Here is a 24,542-nt window from a genome sequence, read left to right on the forward strand (position 1 = left end):
CGCACATACAATACAAATTAAAAAATTAAAAGTATCAAAAAAATATATACTGTAGTTGTACTGTGGAGAATATAATTATACACTGACAGTCCAGTGTGAGATAAGATTAATAAAAGTGCAGTTCTAGTGTATATTGATCATGAGAGATCAAGTGTTCAAAAGTCTAATTGATTGAGGGAAGAAGCTGTCATGTAGTCGGCTGGTGCGGGTCCTGATGCTGCAATACCGCCTGCCTGATGGTAGCAGTGAGAGCAGCCCATGACTTGGGTGGCTGGAGTCTCTGATGATCCTCTGAGCTTTTTTCACACACTGATTTTTATATATGTCCTGGAGGGAGGGAAGCTCACCTCCGGTTATGATTCTGGCAGTTCACACCACCCTTTGCAGGTCTTTGCGGTTGTGGGCGGTGCTATTGCGTACCAGGCGGTGATGCAGCCAGTCAGCATGCTCTCTACAGTGTTGGTGTAGAACCGTATGAGGATGTGGTGGTTCATTCCAAACTTCCTCAGCCACTGCAGGAAGAAGAGGCGCTAGTGAGCCTTCTACACAACGGCCTCAGTGTGGACGGACCATGTGAGTTCCTCAGTGATGTGGACACCGAGGAAATTGAAGATGCTGACTCTCTCCACCAGTGCTCCATTAATGGTGATGGGGCTGGGGCTGTGTTCTCAGTCTTTCTTCCTGAAGTCCACTACCAGCTCATTGGTCTTACTGACATTGAAGGAGAGGTTGTGCTCCTGACACCAGCATGTCAGAGTGTGCACCACCTCTCTGTAGGCCATTTCATCATTGTCATTGATCAGACCTACCACCGTTGTATCGTCAGCAAACTTAATGATGGCATTGGAGCTACGTGTTGCCACACAGTCATGTGTGTACAGGGAATACTGGCTGGAGTGGGCTGAGAACACAGCCCTGCGGGGCTCCAGTGTTGAGGGTCAGTGATGAGGAGATGTTTCTGCCCATTCTAACCACCTGACGTCTGTCTGACAGGAAGTCCAGTATCCAGCTTCACAGCGAGCTGTTTAAGCCCAGAGTTTCACATCAAGCTTGGAGGGCACTATGGTGTTGAATGCTGAGCTGTAGTCTACAAACAGCATTCTCACATATGTGTTCCTTTTTTCCAGATGGGAGAGAGCATTGTGTATTGTAAATGCAATGGCATCATCACTGGAGTTGCGGTAGGCAAACTGCAATGGGTCCAAAGAGGTGGGCAGCACAGAGCAGATGTAATCTCTGATTAGCCTCTCAAAGCATTGGCTGATGATGGGGGTCAGAGCAACAGGATGCCAGTCATTTAAACAAGTGATTTTTGATTGCTTTTGTACAGGCACAATGGTGGACATTTTGAAGCATGTGGGGACTACAGACAGGAAGAAAGACAGGTTGAAAATGTGCATAAAAACACCAGCCAGCTGGTCCGCGCATGCCCGGAATGTCGTCTGGACCCGCGGCTTTACGAATGTTCACCCACTGGAAGGATCGGGTTACATCCGCAAAGACGGAGAGTGAACCATCCTCTTTAGCGTCGGCTGCGAGAGTTCTCTAAATGAGGGCGGTGTTATTTTCCTCGAAATGAGCATAAAAATGTATTAAGCTCATCCGGGAGAGAGGAAGCGGTATTCACGGTGGAGTTTTTATTCCCTTTGTAGTCCGTGATGATGTTAATTCCCTGCCACATACTTCTAGAGTCGGTGGTGTTGAACTGTCCTTCAAATTTGTGCCTGGACTGGCATTTGGCTGCTCTGATAGTGTTACGGAGGGCATAACTGGCTTGTTTATGCTCCTCCGCGTTCCCGTAATTAAAAGCGGAGGTCCACGTATTAAGTTCCGCGCGAACATCGCCGTTAACTTATGGTTTCTGGTTGGGGTAGATCCGTATTATTTTGGTCGGAACAACGTCCTCTACGCACTTCCTGATGAAACGCATTATGCTATCAGCTTAAACCTCGATGTCGTCATCAGAGGCGGACCGGAACATCTCCCAGTCCGCGTGATCAAAACAGTCTTGTAGATTAGAGTCTGATTGGTCTGACCAGCACTGGATCATTCTGAGGGTGGGTGCTTCCTGTTTCAGTTTCTGGCTGTAAGCGGGCAGAAGCAGAACGGAAGAGTTGTCTGATTTGCCAAATGGTGGGCGGGGGAGGGATTTGTAGCCATGCCGGAAAGGAGAATAGCAATGGTCCAAAACCCAGTCCCCTCATGTGTTGAAGCTGATGTGTTGGTGGTATTTTTGTGCGATCGTTTTAAAATTGGCTTTGTTAAAGTCCCCAGTAACAAGAAAACTGTAAACAAAACAAACAATAAACTGCATTGTTGTGTCGGAGCTCGCAACGCAGCAGCCATATTCGGTGCCATCTAGAGTCCCAGATTAAACCTAGAAAAGGCTACCTGCCTAAGGTTATTGTACAAGGGTTTCAAATAGGTAGTCGGAGAAGGAATCCTCAAAGCGCTTCTCGCAATGTCTCGTTCCCTTAATCTCGTGGAACCAATGTTACATGTGTGACTGGATAAGTTTTCTTTTTTCAATCTGCTTGTAAAGTACTTCTTGTCATTTGTCATATGCAGAGGGCAGACAAGACGAAAGGTGCTTTGCGTCACCTACATTACTGTGGTAAAATGAATGAGAATCAGTTCTTTTGCCTCTAAAAATGCACATTCTTCAGGGGAGAGCATGTTACAGTGCATTCATAAAGTATTCAGACCCCTTAATTAATGTTGCAGCCTTAAGCTAAAATGCTTTAAATATGTTTTTTTTTTTTTTTTACATCAATCTACACTCCATACCCTATAATGACAATGCAAAAAAAAAATCTTTGAAAACTTTGCAAATTTATTAAAAAGAAAAAACTGAAATATCACATTGACATAAGTATTCAGACCCTTTGATATAACACTTGACATTGAGCTCAGGTGCATTCCATTTCTCTGGATCATCTTTCAGATGTTTCTACACTTTAATTGGAGACCACCTGTGGCAAATTGATTGGACATGATTTGGAAAGGCACACACCTGTCTATATAAGGTCTCACAGCTGAAAATGCATATCAGAGCAAAATCCAAGCCATAAGGACAAAGGAACTGCCTGCATAGCTCAGAGACAGGATTGTGCTGAGGCACGGATCTGGGGAAAGCAAAAAAAAAAAAATGTTGGCTGCACTGAAGGTTCCCAAGAGCACACTGGCCTCCATAATTCTTAAATCAAAGAAGTTTGGAACAACCAGGACCAGAGTATGTGAGGTAACAAGAGCAGAGTGGAAGTGGAGCGGAATTATTTTGCCTGGAGCGAGGAGTGGGTTTTCAAAAGAATCGGAGCGTCATTGTTTTCTCTCGCTCCAAGAGTGTTCCACTAATGACACATCACGGGCACAACTGCTAATGGCCTTTAATGCAATAATTCACCATGTGTTACGCAGTGTTAAACACTATTGCATGATGGAAATATGGAATTTCTGATATAACCAGAAAGTAAAAAATGTAAAACCTTTCGGAACTTCAAAAATTCGAACTCCAGCATGAAGGTTACTTTCGCTTTCTGTGTTCACGTAAAGCTTGACTTAACTACATGCTTGTGTCTCGTCTCTTTATTCCTACATGAACTGGCATATATTGAAAATTATTGATGGGATGGTGAAGCAGAACACGAGTGGGGAGGTGATTGCCATGATCAAGTGTTTGTTGTAAATTTCTAAAAGGTGTGTCCAGAAAACACAATGATAATCCGTTCACATGTGGAGAGAAAATGTAAAGATCAGTAATACATACATACATACATACCCCCTATTAAATATTTTGAATAATCATATAATTGTTCTAATCTAATGCGTCGCAATCTAAGCTGTAGGCTATTTTGTCCCGCATTAAATAGAATTGACCTTTTAATGACCTAAACTACCAACTGAACTAATCAAGATGTTAATTTGCGTAGATGTGACTTTAATCGATTTTCATCAAAATTTATTTTTGTGACGTGAAATAATTTATGTATAATACATTTTACAGATGAAGAAGCTCAGCAGATGCGAACAGAGACAGGTCAATTTAAAATACTAAAATTAAAAAGCTAGTATTTCTAAAAGATAAATCTGCATTAGATATATCATTTTGCTAGTCTTATCTAGTTGATTACAAAAAACAACGTGTAGAAAATTCTGATAATGTAATTAAAAGAAGTGCAATAACATAAAATAAGAGGCAATAATTAGGCAATAATACATAGGCCTAATAATGTTTTTTTATTATTAATTTGATTTTGTAACCCGCACAAGAAGAGACAGTCACAATGTAAAAGAAAACTGCTTTTATTAAAGAGCAGGCAAAAGTACAAAAGGGCAAATCCAGAGAAGAGTAGTAATGGGGAGCGATAGGTCGAAGCCGGGGAATCAGGATATGGCAAAGGGGCGAATCTACAGAAGAGTGGGCGAGGAAAGCGTAAGGTCGAAGCCGGGGAAATCAGAATCAGTATGACGTTCTCACCTGGCTTTTGGAGAGGGAACGCCGGGCACCGGCTGGGCATGAGTCAATTCGGTGACCCGGGGTGCCACAGTATAGGCAGAGGCTCTGTGTCAACCGTCTAGCTCGTTCTGCCTGGGTTAGTGGAGCGCGACCAAGTTGCATGGGTTCGGATTTGGAAGAGCACTCGGGAGAAACGAGTTTAGGCGAATTGAGACCCGTAGCAGGCTCTTGGACGACAGAGGGGCTCTGACAAGCACGGTCGCGAAGCAGGTTATCCACTGTGATGGAGAGCTGAATATAGTTCTCCAGCGACAGCGATTCTCCTCGACATGCCAATTCCATTTGGAGCTGGTCATTCAAACCCAGGCGGTACACAGTCAACAAAGCGGGGTCGCTCCACCCGCTACCCGCGGCAAGGGTGCGGAAATCAAGTGCGTAGGCAGCGGCTGTGCGTGACGCCTGTTTCAAAAACACAAGGTGGCTGCCTACATCCCTACCAGCTGCCGGGTGATTAAAAACCACAGCAATCTGGTGGCAAAACTGATCATATGACGTCAAAAGGGGGCTCTCGGCAGTCCACAATGCAGTGGCCCATTGCCGTGCCTTACCCGAGAGCAGTGAGATTAAAAAATGTACTCTCTCACTGTCAGTGCTTAAAAGGGGGTGATACGTCATATAAACAGTACATTGCCTTAAAACACCCTGACAAGCTTCCGACGAACCGTCAAACCGCTCGGGGGGGTTGAAAGCTCGCAGCGCTGGGAAATGCGGTGGGAACATCAACGGGTACAGGGACAGACACAGGTGGAACAGGTTGAAACTGATCAGAAATGGTACGTACCGTTTGCAGTATTTCCTGTATTTGCTGTCCCTGAGCCGTGAGCGCTTGGTCGTGTTTCCCAACCGTAGATCCTTGGGCAGAAAGCGCCGTGCAAATCCGCTCTAGCGAGCTGCGGAGATCCTCAATGGATTCCATTGTGACTGTCTTCTGTATGGTTGGTTATTCTGTAACCCGCACAAGAAGAGACAGTCACAATGTAAAAGAAAACTGCTTTTATTAAAGAGCAGGCAAAAGTACAAAAGGGCAAATCCAGAGAAGAGTAGTAATGGGGAGCGATAGGTCGAAGCCGGGGAATCAGGATATGGCAAAGGGGCGAATCTACAGAAGAGTGGGCGAGGAAAGCGTAAGGTCGAAGCCGGGGAAATCAGAATCAGTATAACAGGTAAGTAGAATAGACAGGGGAGCTAGGGGAACACTAGAGCAGGCAAAGCATAGGGGTAAACTAAACAATAACCAACAAGAGTGAAACGAAAGGGTTGTGATATATATATAGGGGAGAAAACGAGCGGTGCAGGTGAAACGAATAACCAGGTGATTGGGACGAGTACAGGTGAAACTAATACTCTGGTGATTGGGAGCGTGCATGAGAGCCAGAGGGGGGTGATTGGGAGTGAGCGTGTGAGCTCGGGGAGCGAGCCTGTGAGCTTGATGAAGCGGGAGAACTAGAGGAGCGGGGTTCGTTACAGTACTCCCCTCTGCTACGGACGGCTCCGGACGGCCGCTGCGGTTGCAGGAGCGCGACCTCTGGGAAGCAGTGCTGGACGATCGGGATGTTGGCGATGGTAGTCTAGCTTGAGAGCCTGGTCCAGGACATCTCTCGATCGTACCCACGACTGTTCCTCAGGTCCGTAGCCCTCCCAGTCGACCAGATACTGCAACTCGCCACCCCGACGCCGGGAGTCTAGCAAGGCCCGGACCGTGATAGGCGGGTTGACCACCGACATCGAAAGTGGTGGAGGGGTGTTTGGGCTGCCGTGGGCGGAACATGGGGCTATAGAACACGGGCTTCAAAAGGGAAACATGAAACACAGGACAAATTTTGTAGCGGGTGGCAAAAGTAATTGGTAAGTGACTGGGTTAATACGTTTAATAATTTTAAAAGGGCCGACATACTTGGGGCTTAGCTTCTTACACGGGAGACGGAGGCGGATGTCTCGGGTCGAGAGCCAAACCCTTTGGCCCGGATGGAACAGGGGTGCAGGACGGCGTCGGTGGTCTGCCTTAGTCTTCTGGGTCTGGGTGGAGCATTGAATCCGGTCATGGGTGGCTCTCCAGACCTGGGCACATCTTCGGGCCCAGGCATCCACCGCCGGAACATCACTGGGATCCGCTTCCCACGGGAAAAGGGGTGGTTGGTAGCCCAGGACGCACTGGAAAGGGGTAAGACCAGTAGAAGAGCTGACCAGGCTGTTCTGGGCGTATTCGGCCCAGGGGAGATAGGTGTGCCAGCTGCCTTGGCTCTGGGCGCAGTAGGCTCGCAGGTACCTGCCAATCTCCTGGTTGAGACGCTCGGTCTGGCCATTGGTCTGGGGGTGGTATCCCGAGGAGAAGTTGAGTTGGATACCCAGTCTGTCACTGAAGGCCCGCCAGAAGCGAGACGTGAACTGGGTACCCTGATCGGAAGTGATCTCCTCGGGAATACCGAAGTTTCGGAAGATGTGGGTGATCATGTGGTCGGCCAGTTGTGTCGCGTTGGGTAACCCAGGTAGGGGAATCAGGCGGCACATTTTGGAGAAACGGTCTATTACCACAAGGATTACTTGCCCGGCCGTCAGAGGGGGGCAAGTTGGTAATAAAGTCCATGGCGATGTGGGACCATGGTCGGTCAGGGATAGGTAACGGTTGGAGGAGTCCTGTGGGAAGGTGACGAGGTGTTTTGGACTGGGCACAGACCGGACATGAGAGGACGTAGTCGTGGACGTCGTCCTTGAGCGAGGGCAACCAAAATCTCCTAGCAAGGAGCTCGGTAGTATGGGTAATCCCCGGGTGGCCAGAACAGAGGGAAGTGTGAACCCATTGCATGAGCTGGGGGCGAATAATGGTGGGTACATACATCCTGTTGGGGGGCGTTTGAGGAGGCGCGGGCTCGTCGCCTTGAGCCTGCAGGATGGCCTCCGTCAGTTCCCACCTAACGGGTGCGATGATGCACGACATGGGGAGGATTGTCTCCGACCCCGGGGGTTCTGAGCCATGGTCGAAGAGACAAGAGAGGGCGTCAGCCTTGATGTTCTGGGAGCCCGGCCGAAAAGTGACAGAAAAGTTAAAGCGGGTAAAGAACATCGCCCACCTGGCCTGTCGAGGGTTCAACCTCTTGGCTGAGCGGAGGTACTCCAGGTTCTTATGGTCGGTAAAAACGACAAAAGGGAACCTAGAGCCCTCCAACCAGTGACGCCACTCCTCCAGGGCTAGCTTGATGGCCAGCAGCTCTCTATTCCCAACGTCGTAGTTCTGTTCGGGGGAGGACAGTTTATGGGAATAGAAAGCGCAAAGTTATAGCTTGGCGGGAGTCCCGTGTGGTTGGGAGAGTACAGCTCCCACCCCCACCTCTGAGGCATCCACCTCTACCATGAACGGCAGAGTGGGGTCGGGTTGTTGGAGAACTGGGGAGGTTGTAAAGGCCTCCTTTAGGGCCTGGAAGGCCTGCTGGGCGGGTGTGTTCCAAGTGAGGAACTTCGGGTTGCCTCGGGTCAGGGACGTGAGGGGTGCGGCGATCTTGCCGAAGTTTCTAATAAAACGCCGGTAGTAGTTGACGAAACCCAGGAATCGTTGGAGTTCTTTAAGCGTGCTGGGCACGGCCCAGGACAGGACTGCGGCAACCTTGTCGGTCTCCATCTCCATAGTTCCAGCAGATAAGACGTAGCCCAAGAAGGAGACGGAGGGGCGGTGAAAGGCACACTTCTCTGCCTTCACGAACAGGTCGTGTTCTCGCAGTCTCTGTAACACTCTCGAGACGTGAACGGTGTGTTCAGAGAGTGTGGAGGAGTAAATTAAAAGGTCGTCGATGTAGACGATGAGGAAGAGGTCTAGCATGTCCCGGAAGACGTCATTCATGAATGACTTGAACACCGAGGGGGAGTTGGCGAGGCCGTACGGCATCACCAAGTACTCGTAGTGCCCCCTGGTGGTGATGAACGCAGTCTTCCACTCGTCTCCCTTGCGGATGCATACAAGGTTGTACGCGCTCCTGAGGTCGAGCTTAGTAAAGATCTTAGCCTTACTGACCTGCTCGAGGGACGGTTGGATGAGAGGCAGGGGTAGGCTGAACTTCACCGTAGCCTTATTTAGGGCCCGGTAATCGATGCAGGGGCGAAGCCCGCCATCCTTCTTGCCCACGAAAAAGAAGCCAGATGCCACCGGGGAGGTGGACGGCCGAATGATGCCTAGACTGAGCGCCTCGTCGATGTAGTCCTCCATGGCTTTGGTTTCGGGTAGCGTTAAGGGGTACACTCGGCTCTTAGGGAGTGGGGACCCCGGAAGGAGATCGATGGCGCAGTCCACACTGCGATGTGGGGGGAGACTAACCTGGGTCTTCTCGAACACATCAGCGTAGGAGGAGTACTCAAGAGGGATGGAGACAGGAGACTTCACTTCGGGGCTCTCTACGGAGGTGGAGGACACCGGAAGGGAAATACAATGTGACAAACAGTGGTCGGTCCAGCGCAACAGCTCCCCTGTGCGCCGGGAAATGTGGGGGTCATGAAGCGCTAACCAGGGGTGGCCTAAAACCACAGGGTCTCTAGGTGAGTGCACTATAAAAAACTGGATGAGCTCCTTGTGAAACAAGCCCACCTGGAGGGACAATGGCATGGTCTGGAAGGAAATGAGACCCGAACCGAGGGGTGCCCCATCTAGAGAGTTAACTCTGAGAGGTGGCACGACCGGACTGAGTGGGATGGATAGTTTCTGGACCAAGCCATCGTCTAAAAAAATTTCCCGCTGCCCCGGAATCCACTAGGGCTGGAGTAGAAAAAGAGACATTGTTAAAACTCAACATTACCGGGAGGCAGACTTGTTTCTGGGTAACGTTGAGAAAGACAGACGTTCTCACCTGGCTTTTGGAAAGGGAACGCCGGGGACCGGCTAGGCATGAGTCAATTTGGTGACCCTGGGTGCCACAGTATAGGCAGAGGCTCTTGGACGACAGAGGGGCTCCGACAAGCACGGTCGCGAAGCAGGTTATCCACTGTGATGGAGAGCTGAATATAGTTCTCCAGCGACAGCGATTCTCCTCGACATGCCAATTCCATTTGGAGCTGGTCATTCAAACCCAGGCGGTACACAGTCAACAAAGCGGGGTCGCTCCACCCGCTACCCGCGGCAAGGGTGCGGAAATCAAGTGCGTAGGCAGCGGCTGTGCGTGACGCCTGTTTCAAAAACACGAGGCGGCTGCCTACATCCCTACCAGCTGCCGGGTGATTAAAAACCACGGCAATCTGGTGACAAAACTGATCATATGACGTCAAAAGGGGGCTCTCGGCAGTCCACAATGCAGTGGCCCATTGCCGTGCCTTACCCGAGAGCAGTGAGATTAAAAAATTTACTCTCTCACTGTCAGTGCTTAAAAGGGGGTGATACGTCATATAAACAGTACATTGCATTAAAACACCCTGACAAGCTTCCGACGAACCGTCAAACCGCTCGGGGGGTTGAAAGCTTGCGGCGCTGGGAAATGCGGTGGGAACATCAACGGGTACAGGGACAGACACAGGTGGAACAGGTTGAAACTGATCGGAAATGGTACGTACCGTTTGCAGTATTTCCTGTATTTGCTGTCCCTGAGCCGTGAGCGCTTGGTCGTGTTTCCCAACCGTAGATCCTTGGGCAGAAAGCGCCATGCAAATCCGCTCTAGCGAGCTGCGGAGATCCTCAATGGATTCCATTGTGACTGTCTTCTGTATGGTTGGTTATTCTGTAACCCGCACAAGAAGAGACAGTCACAATGTAAAAGAAAACTGCTTTTATTAAAGAGCAGGCAAAAGTACAAAAGGGCAAAGCCAGAGAAGAGTAGTAATGGGGAGCGATACGTCGAAGCCGGGGAATCAGGATATGGCAAAGGGGCGAATCTACAGAAGAGTGGTCGAGGAAAGCGTAAGGTCGAAGCCGGGGAAATCAGAATCAGTATAACAGGTAAGTAGAATAGACAGGGGAGCTAGGGGAACACTAGAGCTGGCAAAGCGAAGGGGTAAACTAAACAATAACCAACAAGAGTGAAACGAAAGGGTTGTGATATATAGGGGAGAAAATGAGCGGTGCAGGTGAAACGAATAACCAGGTGATTGGGACGAGTACAGGTGAAACTAATACTCTGGTGATTGGGAGCGTGCATGAGAGCCAGAGGGGGGTGATTGGGAGTGAGCGTGTGAGCTCGGGGAGCGAGCCTGTGAGCTCGATGAAGCGGGGAGAACTAGAGGAGCGGGATTCGTTACAGATTTAATGTTTTGTTTTTGTTCTGGTACTTTTTTGTTTGGTAATTTTTATTTTTAATTTAATAATTAAAAAAAATGAATCTAGTAATTTATATAATTGATCAAACCCAGAGAATGCTGCTGACATGTTTCAAAAGTAAGCTATAAAAACTATTTAATTTAGTCCTTGGCTAACGTTAGTGTTCCAATAAAGCATATTGTAGCTTTTTGTCTAGTATTGTGTATTTATTTTTAATTTAATACATCTTCTGTATGAAAAGTTGTGATATTTAAAAGCTGACTGAAATAACTTCACAGTGGAGAGGGAGTTAGGTGCTAATTTGACCATGGAGTGAACATGGGCAGGGGGAAATGGACAAACCGGAATTGAGCTGGGAGTGATAAAATAATGTTTTGAGCGGAGAGGGAAAATTGTTGTCGCTCCACTTCAGAGAGGTGACCAAGAACCTGATGGTCAGTCTGGTTGAGCTCCAGAGATCATGTGTGGAGATGGGAGAAACTTGCAGAAGGACAACCATCACTGCAACACTCCATCGATCTGGGCTTTATGGCAGATTGGCCAGACGGAAGCCTCTCCTCAGTGCAAGAAGTACAAAAAGCACCTAAAGGACTCTCACACTGTGAGAAACAAGATTATCTGGTCTGAAGAAATGAAGATTGAACGGTTTTCCCTCAATTCCAAGTGTCATATCTGGAGGAAACCAGGCACCACTCATCACCTGAGCAATACCATCACAACAGTGAAGCATGGTGTTGGTAGCATCATGCTGTGGGGTGTTTTTCAGCGGCAGGGACTGGTCAGGGTTGAAGGAAAGCTGAATGTAGCAAAATACAGAGATATCCTTAATGAAAACCTTGTCCAGAGCACTCAGGATCTCAGACTGTGCCGAAAGTTCACATTCCAACAGGACAATGACCCTAAGCACACAGCTAAGACACTGCAAGAGTGGAATAGGGAATCAGAAAATCAGTTTTTTGCTTTGTCATTATAGGGTATGGAGTGTAGATTGATGTGAAAAAATTATTTAAAGCATTTTAGCATAAGGCTGCAACATAAAATGTGAAAAAATCTGAATACATTCTTAATCCACTGTATATAAAATGCAGCAGTGCTTCATGCATCATATCATTAAACAAGATGAACGTTATATCAATATATGTATCAAACTCAGAATGCCGACAGTTTTCCACGCATCATTTTATTATTCCAAATCCATGTATGTGGTTACAGACAAATTATACAGAACAGTGAAATCCCTCACAGAAACTTTTAACTTCTCCATCTTGCCTGTACTCCAGTGTCTCACACTCACCCTGCTTGGAGACTGTCTTCACTTTCATTGGTAGTCGCACGGGAATGTCGCTCATCATTTGCATAAAAGGTGAAATTTTCTCAACTTCACTTATTGCTCCCCAGGGCAATCTCTGTTGCCAATAGTCAACAATGTCGACGGAAGTCACTGTGGTCTCGTTGAAAATGAATGGGATCGTGTTGCTTCGTCATACTATGCTGCTGGTGGTGGGAACAGGGCTTCTAGCGACACCAAGCGACAATGCCGCCCGTGGTTTGAATGTGATTAACAGTTTTGATGTACTTTTCCATTGCTGGAACAAATAAAATAAACTATTCCAGCACACTACCTTAGCTTGCAAAGAATATCACAAAACTTTTATTGCAACGTTTCGGTCACACGACCTTCATCAGGCAATTAGGTAAATATAAAGTCAAATCAAGTCAAATCATTTTTAATTGTGTAGCTTTTGTGCTTTCAATACACATTGCTCCAAAGCAGCTTTATAGAAAATCAGCTGTAATGTCTGAAACATCTCAAAAACATGAATTAACACTCCTGGAAAATAATAGACAATTTGATAAAAAAAAAAAAAAGAATGTATATAATTCTTATTTTTTTTAATTACAAATTAGTCCCGCTAAATATTTGCTCTAGAATTTATTTATTTATTTTGCATGTTTATAAGGTGTCGCTAGTTACAAACCAAAAAGGGAAATGAAAAAATGCACAACACAGTCATGCTCTGGTCTTAAGAGGTTATTTATTTATTTTTACAGAAAAGCAGAAGATAATGTTACCAGCTCCCAAGACTCCATAGGCGAAGTGAGGTGGTATGGTGACCTTCCTTCGCTCGTTCACACACATTCCCTGAACTCCTTTATCCAAACCCGGGATAACTTTAGATTCAACACCGACTTGGCCAACGATTGGAAAACCCTTATCCAGACTGAGAGAGAGAGAGAGAGAGAGAGAGAGAGAGAGAGAACGCGAGCTAAAGGGTCTTTCAGTTCATGTTATGCCATTACAAAATTATATCATGCAGTAGAGCAGCATGGGAAATTCTGTATACTATTCACTTTATTCAGCCCTGCACATTTCCGCACTCTGCTCTTCCAAATTTTGTCATCCAACTTCCTGTTTGAATTGAAGCTACTGAGAAGAGTCGATCAAAATGAATTACATGTGGGAGCACAGAAAGTATTTTTCACCAAGAGTTGATGGTGTGAGTCTATAGCACCCCTTTACTACGTGAAAATGCTCATGAGGTGTTTTCCGTTACACCTGTGGATGTAAATTGGACCTGGCAGATCACATTCAGACAGATATGACAATTAACTTTTTCACAATACAAGTGTTAAATTGTTATAAGTGTAATTCTGCTTATTTTTAGGTTTCAACTTGTTAATAATGTGTTAAAATGTGTAGTTGATATGACATTTCCAAAAGTGACAGCTCGTATCCTTACACATCCAAGTTCAACATTAAAGAAAATTACAATTTTACTTTTTAAAATTAATTTATCACCATAAACTTTTTAGAGGCTTAAATGTGATTAAAATTGCTATAAACATAATATAAAATAAAACATACACTTTCACATGTATATAGTTGCACCCAGGGCCGGCCCGTGGCATAGGCGACATAAGCGGTTGCCTACGGTGCAAAATGACAGAGCCGCTGCATGAGTTTTTTTTTTTTTTTTTAAATGCACCCTCTCGTGACAACTATGCACCCCTCTACCCATATATTGAGCACTAGCGCTACACGATTATATATACACATTTATACACGATATATCGTATTCTTACCATATGTGGACAAAATTTGTATATAAATATACAATATAAAAGGTAAGAATCACAAGTTAACGACTGTTCACGTCAGCCATTGATGTTTATATATATCTTATTTAGAACCTCTTAACAGACATGGTGGGCTGTTTTTATTATTTTATTTAATTTAGTGCAAGTTAAGTGCAGTGTAATTTATTCAAATAAACTTAAAGGTGCAGTATGTAAGATTCAGAAACCCTTGTTATTAATTACACATGTGGCCGTAAAGTGAACTGCAGCAGCTACCTGTTGCTCGTGATCACGCTCGTGCACACACTTCATAGGGACGCATGCGAGCGTATCATACATAGAGACTAACGTGATCCACCGGCATCATGCTGACAAATGAGGTAGCATAAATCAAATTATACAGTTTTGATTGTTTTACTACGAACTTTGAAACTAAACTAAAACTACTTATCAGCTAACATAGCATACTGATACACACATACAGCTACATACTACAGAACTATACTAGACAGTTTACTGTTGCACTGCACTGTTATGTTGCACTATGATCAATAAATCAGCATTTTTCCTTAAATGTATCCTGTATACCTGACGTTTAGAATAAAGAGAAGATTGTTGAAATTATTTGAAAGTTACGAAGCAAGGTAGCTTGCACTTTGTCAGCATTAGCAAGCAAGATCAAGTTAGCTAAAATTACACAGATCAATCCTTATGGCACTATATTTAGTGCACATTCTTTGCAGTTATGTAAACTTACCTGTCCAATAAGAAGAAGGCCAATTCAGGGTCGGTTTTGATCCCAAAACAGAACTAAGGTCCCTCCGGGAATCAAATACCCTGCCGATGTTCCTGCTTAGCCAGGCGGGATTCAGTAGATAAATGTTTTTGTGTGTGTGTTGTAAAGTATGGTGGAGAATCAGTGGACTCATCGATTCTGAATACAAAGAACCCCTGTAAGATCACTGAAATGGCACCAGCTACTCTGTAAAGTACAATGCGCTATTGACAGATGGACAATCCAAATCCTCGTGCTTTACGATGTGAGAAAGGCACGTGAAAAGTTGGCAACAAAGTGTGTGTCTCTCATTTAAAACCTAGAAGGGCTTATTTTTAAGGAAATATGTTTAATCCCCAAAAAACGAAAAACGCAATAAACTCACGCCCAAAACGGAGGAGTCTCATTGGGTCACTTCTCCCAAAGGAGGGGTGACCTGCATACCATAAAAGTCCGGCCCCAGCATTGAATCGGCCTCTTACCTCTAGCATCTCTCTTCTCTTCTCTTCTGCACTCTTCCCCCGTTCTTCTGGACCTCTTCGGACCCTCTCTCTCCCTCACCCCGGCTCCCTTCTCCTCCCTCGGACTCTCCTGAACACTTCAACCCTCCGGAACACTCAACTCGTCAGCAGGTACTCTTAAGACGCTTTGAACTTCCCGCGAGCGACCCACGCTCGGGGAAACACCAAGAGAAATCCTCCATCTCACGGATGCCACGAGGACACGACATACACGCAGTCTTGCTCAGCTACACAAAGGTCCATTGTGCAAGTATTATTTCATTAAAATTCAAATGCGTTACAGTGTGTAATTTCCGTGCTGGCTCTCAAGGGTTAACTGTTGAAATAAGTTTACTATCTCTATAATAATCTCTTTATTTTCCTTATTGTGTTTACTTTGTTCATTTTATGTTATATGTTAAATGTTTGTTTGTTAAGTGTAGTGATATATCCTAGTTCCTTGTATTAAACCCAATTATACGCTTGATTGTCTGTGTTTGTTGGTCATAAAACAAAGCCTCTTTAATGTGCGATTTTAAGCTACGAGCTGATATTATCAAAGTAAGTTAACGTGCTTTTGATGAATAAGCTTATACTAAAAATAAACCTTCTGGAGAATTGATCAGGAGTATTTAGCAAAGCGGTTCGCTGGACGAACTGACTGGTTGCGGTAGCCTACGGGTCAATTCCATTAAGGTGTTATTAAAATTAATATAGCCTGTCTGCATATGTTGTATATTCCTAATTAATTATAATTCGTTGTGTTTAATTATCTATATATATTTGAAGCAGACTCTTGGACTATATAAGCCCTCTTTGGGGCGTTTTTGTATGTATTGTTATCTAGTCAAAACCATATGATTAATCATTGATTACGATCATTAATATTAGTCGTACATTCCCCAAACCTGACCTAGATACTCTACAGTGTGTTTGGCTTACTCTGAGTTTGTGTAGGAGTCGGTGTTGTTTTTCTGGGAGCTGGCCATTTGCTGGATTCCATCTCTAAGTTAAAGTTACCTAGTGTTGCATTTTGTTGTCGCTGTCTGAGGCAAGGCACTCGGGAGCGCGCATAAACATCACACGGGCTGGAATGTAGCACGCCGGTCACCAATCGGCCTGATGAGTGCGCGAGGGATAATGGCGGCCGGTGACGACGAGAGAGAGAGAACTACGGGCATGTCCATCATGTGTGTGTTTACGTTTGTGTGTTTTGGTTTAAGTTTTCATTAAATTATTATTTATATTGACAAGCCGGTTCTCGCCTCCTCCTTGCCCATCTTAACCCCCTTACATTGGTGCTGAAACCCGGGAAGGAGGAGGGATGCCCGTCGCAGAGTCCTCGACACTACTGTCCACCCAGGGGAGCGCCGCTGCCATCTGCCGGGTGACAGAGTAGCCCGACCGCCCGGAAGTAGGGAACGGCCCTTTTCTCATTTTTCTCTCTCTCACCTCTCTCTCTCTCTTTCGCACCGTGTTGGCCTTTTCCCTTTCCTATTTAGTTTTTTTTGTTGTTTTCCCCTCCAGTCTCCTCCCAGGTCGAGGAAGGCGGGGATGATCAGACAGGGCGCAAAGCACACCCCTCCCCAGACACCCCTGGACCGTTGACACCCCGGCCTGAGGTAACGCCGGGAGGAGTGTGGAGCGGCGTTACCTCCACTCCACACCCGGCAAAGCCAACCCGATACCTTCGCATGAAAATCAGTCTACAGGTTTTAATAGGAAACCTAGGAAGTCTGGGAAGGGCTCATTTTTTAAGTTGCATTACAAGCCATTCACACATTGGGGAAAAAAAGGCAAATATTACATGAAAATTGTTACATATTGCACCTTTTAGCTTCAATAATGTTGTTTTAATTTCAGTTATATTGCTGCTTGCATTCAAAAAACTCCAAAGTGTCTTCTTTTAAAAGAATGATTAGGACTGTAGACCAAATCAGTGTTTCTCAACTGGTGGGTCACGACCCAAAACTACACTGGGTCACGGACAGCAGGGAAAGAACATGCCATTGTTCTGTCATTGAAAATTTTTCCCCGGCTGCCAAAATGAAATTTCAGTGCTTCATACATGCAAAAAGGCGATTAATCTTGTTTTTCGCGTGAGTGTAATGAACGACTCACGCCAATGTTCTGCTCTCTGATCTGCTGTATCTCTGGTACGTGCGCTCACTACGCATCAATGCCATTTGAATTCTAGTGAGAACTTTTAAATCGCTATGGAGGAAGTCAAACCTCTCAAACAGACATCATAAACAGCAGTGAGGTGGAACATAGCAACACTGTGCTATATGACAAAATATAGTTGTTGTTTTTAAAATTACAAATATGTTTCACAATTTTACAGTAGTAACAGTAAATGTGATATATTAAATGTTATTAGTTTCATATTAAATACTCTAATAAGTGGAATCTATACTATTTTTCATGAACACTATAACTTATTATTATTACTATTATTATTATTAGAAAGACTAGCTAGATTGACCTAGCTATGGTAGTGAGGGGCCATCATGGTCTTATGCTTGTACTTATATTTCATTATGAGGCCAAATACATAAAGCGCTAAAAGAAATAAAGTTTTTCTCCTTTGTAATATATTTAGTTAGAATGTTTGATATTAGGAAATAAACCAGGAAATATATAAATTAATATGCTCATCAACTTCTAAAAAAGAAGAATAGAAATTCTTCACTTGATAAATGCATTTATACTTGAAAACCATGAACAAAACTATGTAATATATAAAAAAATGCTATCCAGGATACATTAAATAAAGGTTACTATGGTGGATTATAATATGTCCAGTGTAAAATCTGGGTCCCGAAGCAAAACCAGTTGAGAGCCATTGGTCTAAAGCATTCATGAACCCTCAAACAAACCTTAGAGCACCCTCAATTGCAGACCAGGGCAAACTACTGCCCGCGGGTCGATTTAGAACGTTTTTTTTATTAGATCTTTAATTTATCAGGCTTTGGGACCAATCCTGCATCCACAAGTTTTTAAGATGCTCAGGATTGCCAGATAATAGATGCAACACCCCAATCAGAGATTTATACATGCACAAATAGGAAATATTTCTTCTTATGTCAAACTTAATTTGTGCAATCTGGCAACCATGTATGCTCTCTCCTCTTTGAAAAAAATTAAATAAAATGCTTAATATTATGCTCAAAGAAACGTGTGATGCAAACATAGTGCAATACAATGCTAAAACGAGTGTTGCCATGATATGTAGAACAAAATAGATTTTTATTTGTCAGGGCAAGTACAATGTGTTTGTAATAAAACAAAAGAGGCCGGGGCACTTCATTACTGATCAAATGTATGATGACAATGATATGTATAGGCAGCATCGTATGTTATATTCTCAAGCTAATATGTTGGCAAGACAATTCTACATGTGTTCAGATCATGTTAAGATAAGTCTCTAGAGAAGTGTTTCTCAACTGTTGGGTCGCAGGTCTATTCGGACTGGGTCGCGGACAGCAGGAAAAGAACAAGGACGTGGTTCTCCCATTGAAGATATTTCAGCGGCCGCCCAAGTGATAAGACTATGTAGGACTGCCGAGGCAGATTTAATGATAATCTCGCAATCAGCTAAAGGCTTCTCATTTGCACTTTCGCACGAGTGTAACGGAATCAGCTTTCGAACATGATCTACTCTGTTCTCTGGCGCACACGCGCAACAACCAGCCTTCCCTTGATACTGTGGCCCGCAAACCTCAAAACTGATGTGACCCATTTCAATTCTAGTGAGATTGTTCTAGTTTAAAGCGTTACGGAGGAAGTCAAGTCAAACTCCACAAACAGTAAGCTGCCCTGACTAGAGGTCTGTAAGCCCGTCGGGTCCCGACGGAGCCCGACACGCTGAGTCGATTCAGGTCTGGCTCGGGCCAATACATTTTTTAATAGATAGGGCTCGGGTCGGACTCCTTTAACTTCTCTCCTTTCATTGTGCCCAAATAAAGTAATATAAGTAATATGTAGTATATAATTATAAATAATATAATATATTATAATACTATAATTAATATTATAAATATTATACATAGCCGATACGCATGTATATGTGCATTAGCATACATGTGACAGTTCACAGTTGACCATGCAGAGCATCAGGGAGAAGTTGGAGCATGGGGAGTTTCTAAAACTTCCTAATTTTGGGGAAGAATTTCAATTTAATTACCACAACAAACAAGGAGCCAATTTGATCATGTGAAGTGCAGAATCTGCAAAACTATTCTTGCTCATGACAGCAAAAAAACAGGAACATCTCATCTACAACGGTATGTCGAGCACGGCTGCACTACAGCTAGCTCTATTACCACGAGACAGTTATCAATGTCCGAGTTCTTCTCGAAGCCAGTGCCAGCTAATGCCAAATCCCAAGTCACCGAGAAGTGTGTGGATTTCTGCTGCGAAGACATAAGCCCATTTCAAACGGTGGCTGGAGGCGTATTTATAAAGTTAGCCCAGGAACTAATTAACGTCGGGCAGTCTATGGTCGCTTGTCTGCTGAAAAGTTGCTGCCTGGCCCCACGACGGTCTCTCGCAGATGCCACGAAAAGGCAACAACAAAAAGAGAAGCGATTGTTGCTGAGATAAAAGATATGTTCAGTTAATGTTGGGATGACCACAGACATGTGGACTGATGATTACCGCAAGGTCAGTTACATGGTGTTTACATGTCACTATATATATATATCAGATTTCAAGTTGAAGAGTAATGTACTCAGAACTGCCATGTTCCCTCACGATGATGCTAAAACAGCTTAAAATATCCACAAGGAATTGCAGAAGCAGCTTGTGTCAGTTCTGAAGTTTGATCCCTCAGTAATGATAAGGTGGTGTGGGTAACAGACCAAGGTTCGAATATTGTTGCTGCATTACGACCTTACCGGCGCTTGGACAGTGGACTGTCAGGATCACATCTACAACACGGTCCTCCGACATGCCTTGGATATCACTGAGTTGTCAGTAACAGTCCCAGAGGTTGGTGCAACGTTGCCGGCTGTCAAGAAAGTAGTCCGGTTCGTGAAACAAAGCGGTCTGGCAAGCCAGTTATCCAAGACCGTTATGCAGATGGGAGAAACACGTTACAGCACTGTATTTCCAGAGAGCCGTGAAGAAGGCTGATGTGTCCCCAGATGTTCTGGATTTTTTGGTATTTTTTTCTCCAACCCTTCTACGAAGCCCAGCTGGAGTTGGAAGGGGATCAATATCCAACTTTGAACCTTTTTGTGTTGTGGCACGAGAAGCTGACGCATCATTCCCAGCCTTATCAAGCCATGCCTTATCAAGCCACCATCCGTCAGCGCCACTTGGAGTGGATTGACATGAACGGCCAAATTCAGCCACTCCATAAACTGGCAATATTCCTGTGGCCAAAATTCAACCAGTTGCCGATGTTCTGTGTTACTGAGAGAGATTCCATCCTGCAAGATTAGAAGAACTGGATCGCAAGCTATCGAGCAACCAGTGGAAATGCGACTGAGGAGCCAGCTAGCTGCCCGCCGCCACCGGCAGCAAAAAAAATAGAACATTGTCAAACTTAGAATTGGAGTGGGAGAATGTCGCCCAGGGTGATGACACAGCTGTGGATTAGGTTCACATATACCTCAACCTTAACCCCAGACGACAGAGATTTGCTGGGTTGGTGGAGTGAACATGAGAAGACCCTTCCTTTGTTGTCAAGCCCATCATGTGTTGAGCATACGTGCAAGCAGCAGTAGCAGCGAACGCCTTTTCAGCACAGCAGGAAGGACACTAGAGGAGAGGAGAACAGCTCTGAAGCCTTCAATGGTGGATGCAATTGTAACTTTATATTTGAGGCCTATAATAACTTTACCTATTAGCATGTGTTTGCGTGTATTAGAGAGAGCGCACGTCAGAGAGCTTAAATATTGGTGTCGGGCTCGGGCTGATTAATTGCAGATGTTGTTGGGCTAGGGCCGGGCTAGGGCTTGAATACTACGGGCCAGGACCGGGCTAGGGCTAGAGTTTTTGGCCCGTTCAGACATGCCAAACAGCACTGAGGAGGAAAAGAGCAACACTGTGCTATGCGCAAAGTTTAAAAAAAAAAAAAATTGTTATTACACATCATCAACTTTACAAAATTGGTTCATGATTTTACATGAGTAAAAGTAACGTTTATATTTTGACAACATGTTATAACTTCATATGAATTAATCTATCCTTAGAATCTATTAGACCTAATTTCATATTAACAGTGGCAGTTTACGTTTCAAGATGCGTTTCAACTAGTATTTATTTTTTCATAAATACTATAATTTGTTATTATTACTATTATTCAAGACTAGCAACACTGACCTAACCATGGTAATGAGGAGCCTTTCCTCCTGTGTAAAATGTGTGTTCTGTTTAAATTATGTTTGAAATTAGGAAACAAATGGGATAATAAATGGGCTTATATAAGTAAATATGCACTTCAATTTTTAAAAGGGGGGAGAGAAAACTTCTGTTGACGTCAACAACAAAAATAATGTCACTTGATGCGTGTCCTTGTACTGGAAAACCACGAACAACTACGCAACATAAAAAAGGAAACACGACCCAGGATACATTAAATACAGGTTATGTTTTACTATTGTGTGTCGCCACTTGATTTCCAATGGAAAATCTGGATCCTGAAAACCAGTTGAGAACCACTGCTTCAGAGCATATTGCACTCCTCTCTACACCGCTCCCTTGTGGGCTAACTTTAAAAAGGCAAGCCTACACAAGCTTCAGGTTGCCTATAATGACTATATACAGATCTTGCTTAAAAACCTAGGTGGTGTAGAGTAAGTGACTTGTTTTGTAATGCAAGAGTCAACACTTTCCAGGCTCTATTGAGAAATCTGATGTATAAATGTATCTGTCCACTTGATGATTCTCAGAACGCCATTATTATGCTGCTGTCAAATCCAATGCTTAGTGTTGTACAATACAAGTCACTTCTGTGGAAACATTGGTATAAATATCTTTTATAAAAGTGGCCATGTCTATTTTCAATTTTTATTGTATGTATTGTATCTAGTCTGTGTGTTATAATGTTGTATGTTTGCTAATGGACTCTGAGTCTGACAATAAAATTGAACTGAACTCAGTGTCCATTTATGAGGATGCGTGTGCTGTTTAGTGCCATGTCTGCGAGCAAACCTTTTCAGCGAAGAACTTTATTAAAATCCCAATAGATCTTCAAATAATTTGAACATGGAGGGGACACGTGAGCAAAACCAAGTGAGGGAAGAATATATTTGTTCTTTGTGTTATTTGTGAAATGCGGAAGTCCCTCCGGTATGTGAATGTTACTGTGGCAGTGATCATTTATCAGTGTCATGCAGCCTGTTTTATTCAGTTGTGTGCTGAATGGGATGCCAAACAAACCATTGACGAGACTCACATCATGACCTATGAGCATGTAAACAGGTTGATAATGTTTTCAGAATAAAACAACTTTATCCACTTTGCGGCAAACATTAACATAAGATTTTAGAATATATAATTTCAGAATATATTTTACTATTAAACCAGACTCCTGATGTACAGTGTTAAATTGAATCCTAAATTACCACTGCATTGAAGTATGGTGAAATAAACAATTCATATTTTTATCACATGATAGAAAAGTAGCAGCAAAACAGAATGGTCCCATCAGTAAACACTTCAGAAAATTGTAAAGTGCATCCTTCATTGAGTGCTCTAGTACTTCTGGGCTTAAAAGATACAACTATACAGAACTTTTTATCTTCTCTCTTCCATGTTCTACTTAACGGCTGATGTGGCCTTTGTACCTAAATTATTGCACACCCCTGCTCAAGTGAGTATGAAAGATTAATCCCTGCATTTTGGCACCAATCACAAATCTCGCCTAGGGTGCCAACAGAGCCAGGCCCTGGTTGCAACCCTACCCCATCCCGGTTTAACACTAAAAAACTCTGCTCATCTCAACAATAACATGATGGGTGAATGTCACAAAAAGATGTTCAGAGGTGTTGTACGATATATTTTTAATGACTTTGTGTTGTCTCTTGGAGTTTAATGAGCACTTCAGTAAATCCACATCTTGAAGGTAGGATCTTGTGTATTTTGAATGAAGTACTCTTGTTTTAAAATCTCCCCAATCTGTGTCCAGTTCTTATGACACCCCATGAACACTTTAAAATATTCAAAATAGCTTTTGACAACTCTATAACCTGTAAATCCATTTCGCTAGCTAATTATACTTTGACATCAACACCATAGATATCCGCTAGAAAGGAAGTTCCGAGACAAATTTTTCAAGATGGCTGCACGCTAGTTTCTCTGGTGCATAAGGTGATTTGATAATGATTTTCAAATTCTGTACCATTTAGCCTTCACATGAATTTTCAGAGGCCACATTTTTTTTTTTTTTACACTTTTATAACGTTTTAAGTGAATGGCCTATGCCAGGAACACGCAGGCTTTGGAGAAAAAGAATAACGGCCTTGTACCATTTACAGAAAGCTTGCCTGACTTTTACATGTGAAGCTTAAATGAAATAATCATTCTGATTCATTAAAAATTCTGCCTTCAAAAGGCATTGCCCAAGCAATCTTTATCTATAAATACACCCTAAGTTTTAAAGATGTCTACAATCCTCTCAAAGATTATCATTAAAGACCCGTGTCCTAATGTGTCCCTCACTTATCAAATCGTCTCTAGTTTATATCATAAAGAGCTTCATGAATCTTTCAGAAGAATGCTGCAGATCTGATGATCTCACTCACCTCGAGTCAAACTTCCGTCCGTCCGTGAATGTGCCGTTATAATGATACCGAACATAATCTCCGATCTGGACCTCTCTCGAGCAGTGCGTTGGTATCGAGTATCGATCAATAGTCACATCTTCTAACTGACCACATACAGCATGTATGAGCGTGAGGAGAATAGCGACTTTCAGCTCCATTAAGTCAAACGAGATGTTGTAGGCTTCTGTTTTAAATAATCAAATGCAGATAAACGTACCGTTCTCTGGAGAACATTAGCAAACAATATGATTTTTAGTTCAAATTAACAGCCTTGTGTCATGTAGTTGTTTTATTACTGAAATTTTTACTAATGAAATTCTGTGCAAACATGCAGAAAAGTCCAGGCATTCGTTCACACCTATGTGTTAGTGTACTGCGTGTCAGAGTTAAAGGACCCTCTAAAAGCAGCGACTTCCGCGCGGTCCTAAACTCCACCGATTTATGTTGTGTTCCATTCAACGTAGGATGTGGGTTATTTAGAGCCCTGCACTGAAATTACGGAGACCCCATTGTTCTTCTAAGGATTATTAGGGCCCAAGCACTGAAAGTGCGGAGACCCTATTGATTCTTTTAAAAATTATTCTTCTTTTCAAGGGTTTTGGTACTTTTGGGGTACTTAACATGCGTGAACATTCTTGAAAGTTTGCAAACACATCAGAGTCGTCGGCCATTA

General features: G+C 43.9%; 1 protein-coding gene across 1 annotated transcript in view; it reads right to left on the reverse strand.

Annotated features, from left to right (window-relative positions):
• Positions 1-24,249, reverse strand: part of fkbp10a (FKBP prolyl isomerase 10a) — a 58,218-nt gene extending 33,969 nt beyond the window's left edge. The window contains exons 1-2 of the mRNA XM_052135538.1: positions 23,849-24,249; positions 12,816-12,964 (exon numbers count right to left, since the gene is read on the reverse strand). Coding sequence (XP_051991498.1) covers positions 12,816-12,964; positions 23,849-24,027 — 328 coding nt within the window. The 5' untranslated portion in view covers positions 24,028-24,249. The remainder of the gene's footprint in view (positions 1-12,815; positions 12,965-23,848) is intronic.
• Between the last annotated feature and the right edge of the window lie 293 nt (positions 24,250-24,542).

Source organism: Xyrauchen texanus, chromosome 10, assembly GCF_025860055.1.
Source record: "Xyrauchen texanus isolate HMW12.3.18 chromosome 10, RBS_HiC_50CHRs, whole genome shotgun sequence".
Classification (NCBI taxonomy): Eukaryota; Metazoa; Chordata; class Actinopteri; order Cypriniformes; family Catostomidae; genus Xyrauchen; species Xyrauchen texanus.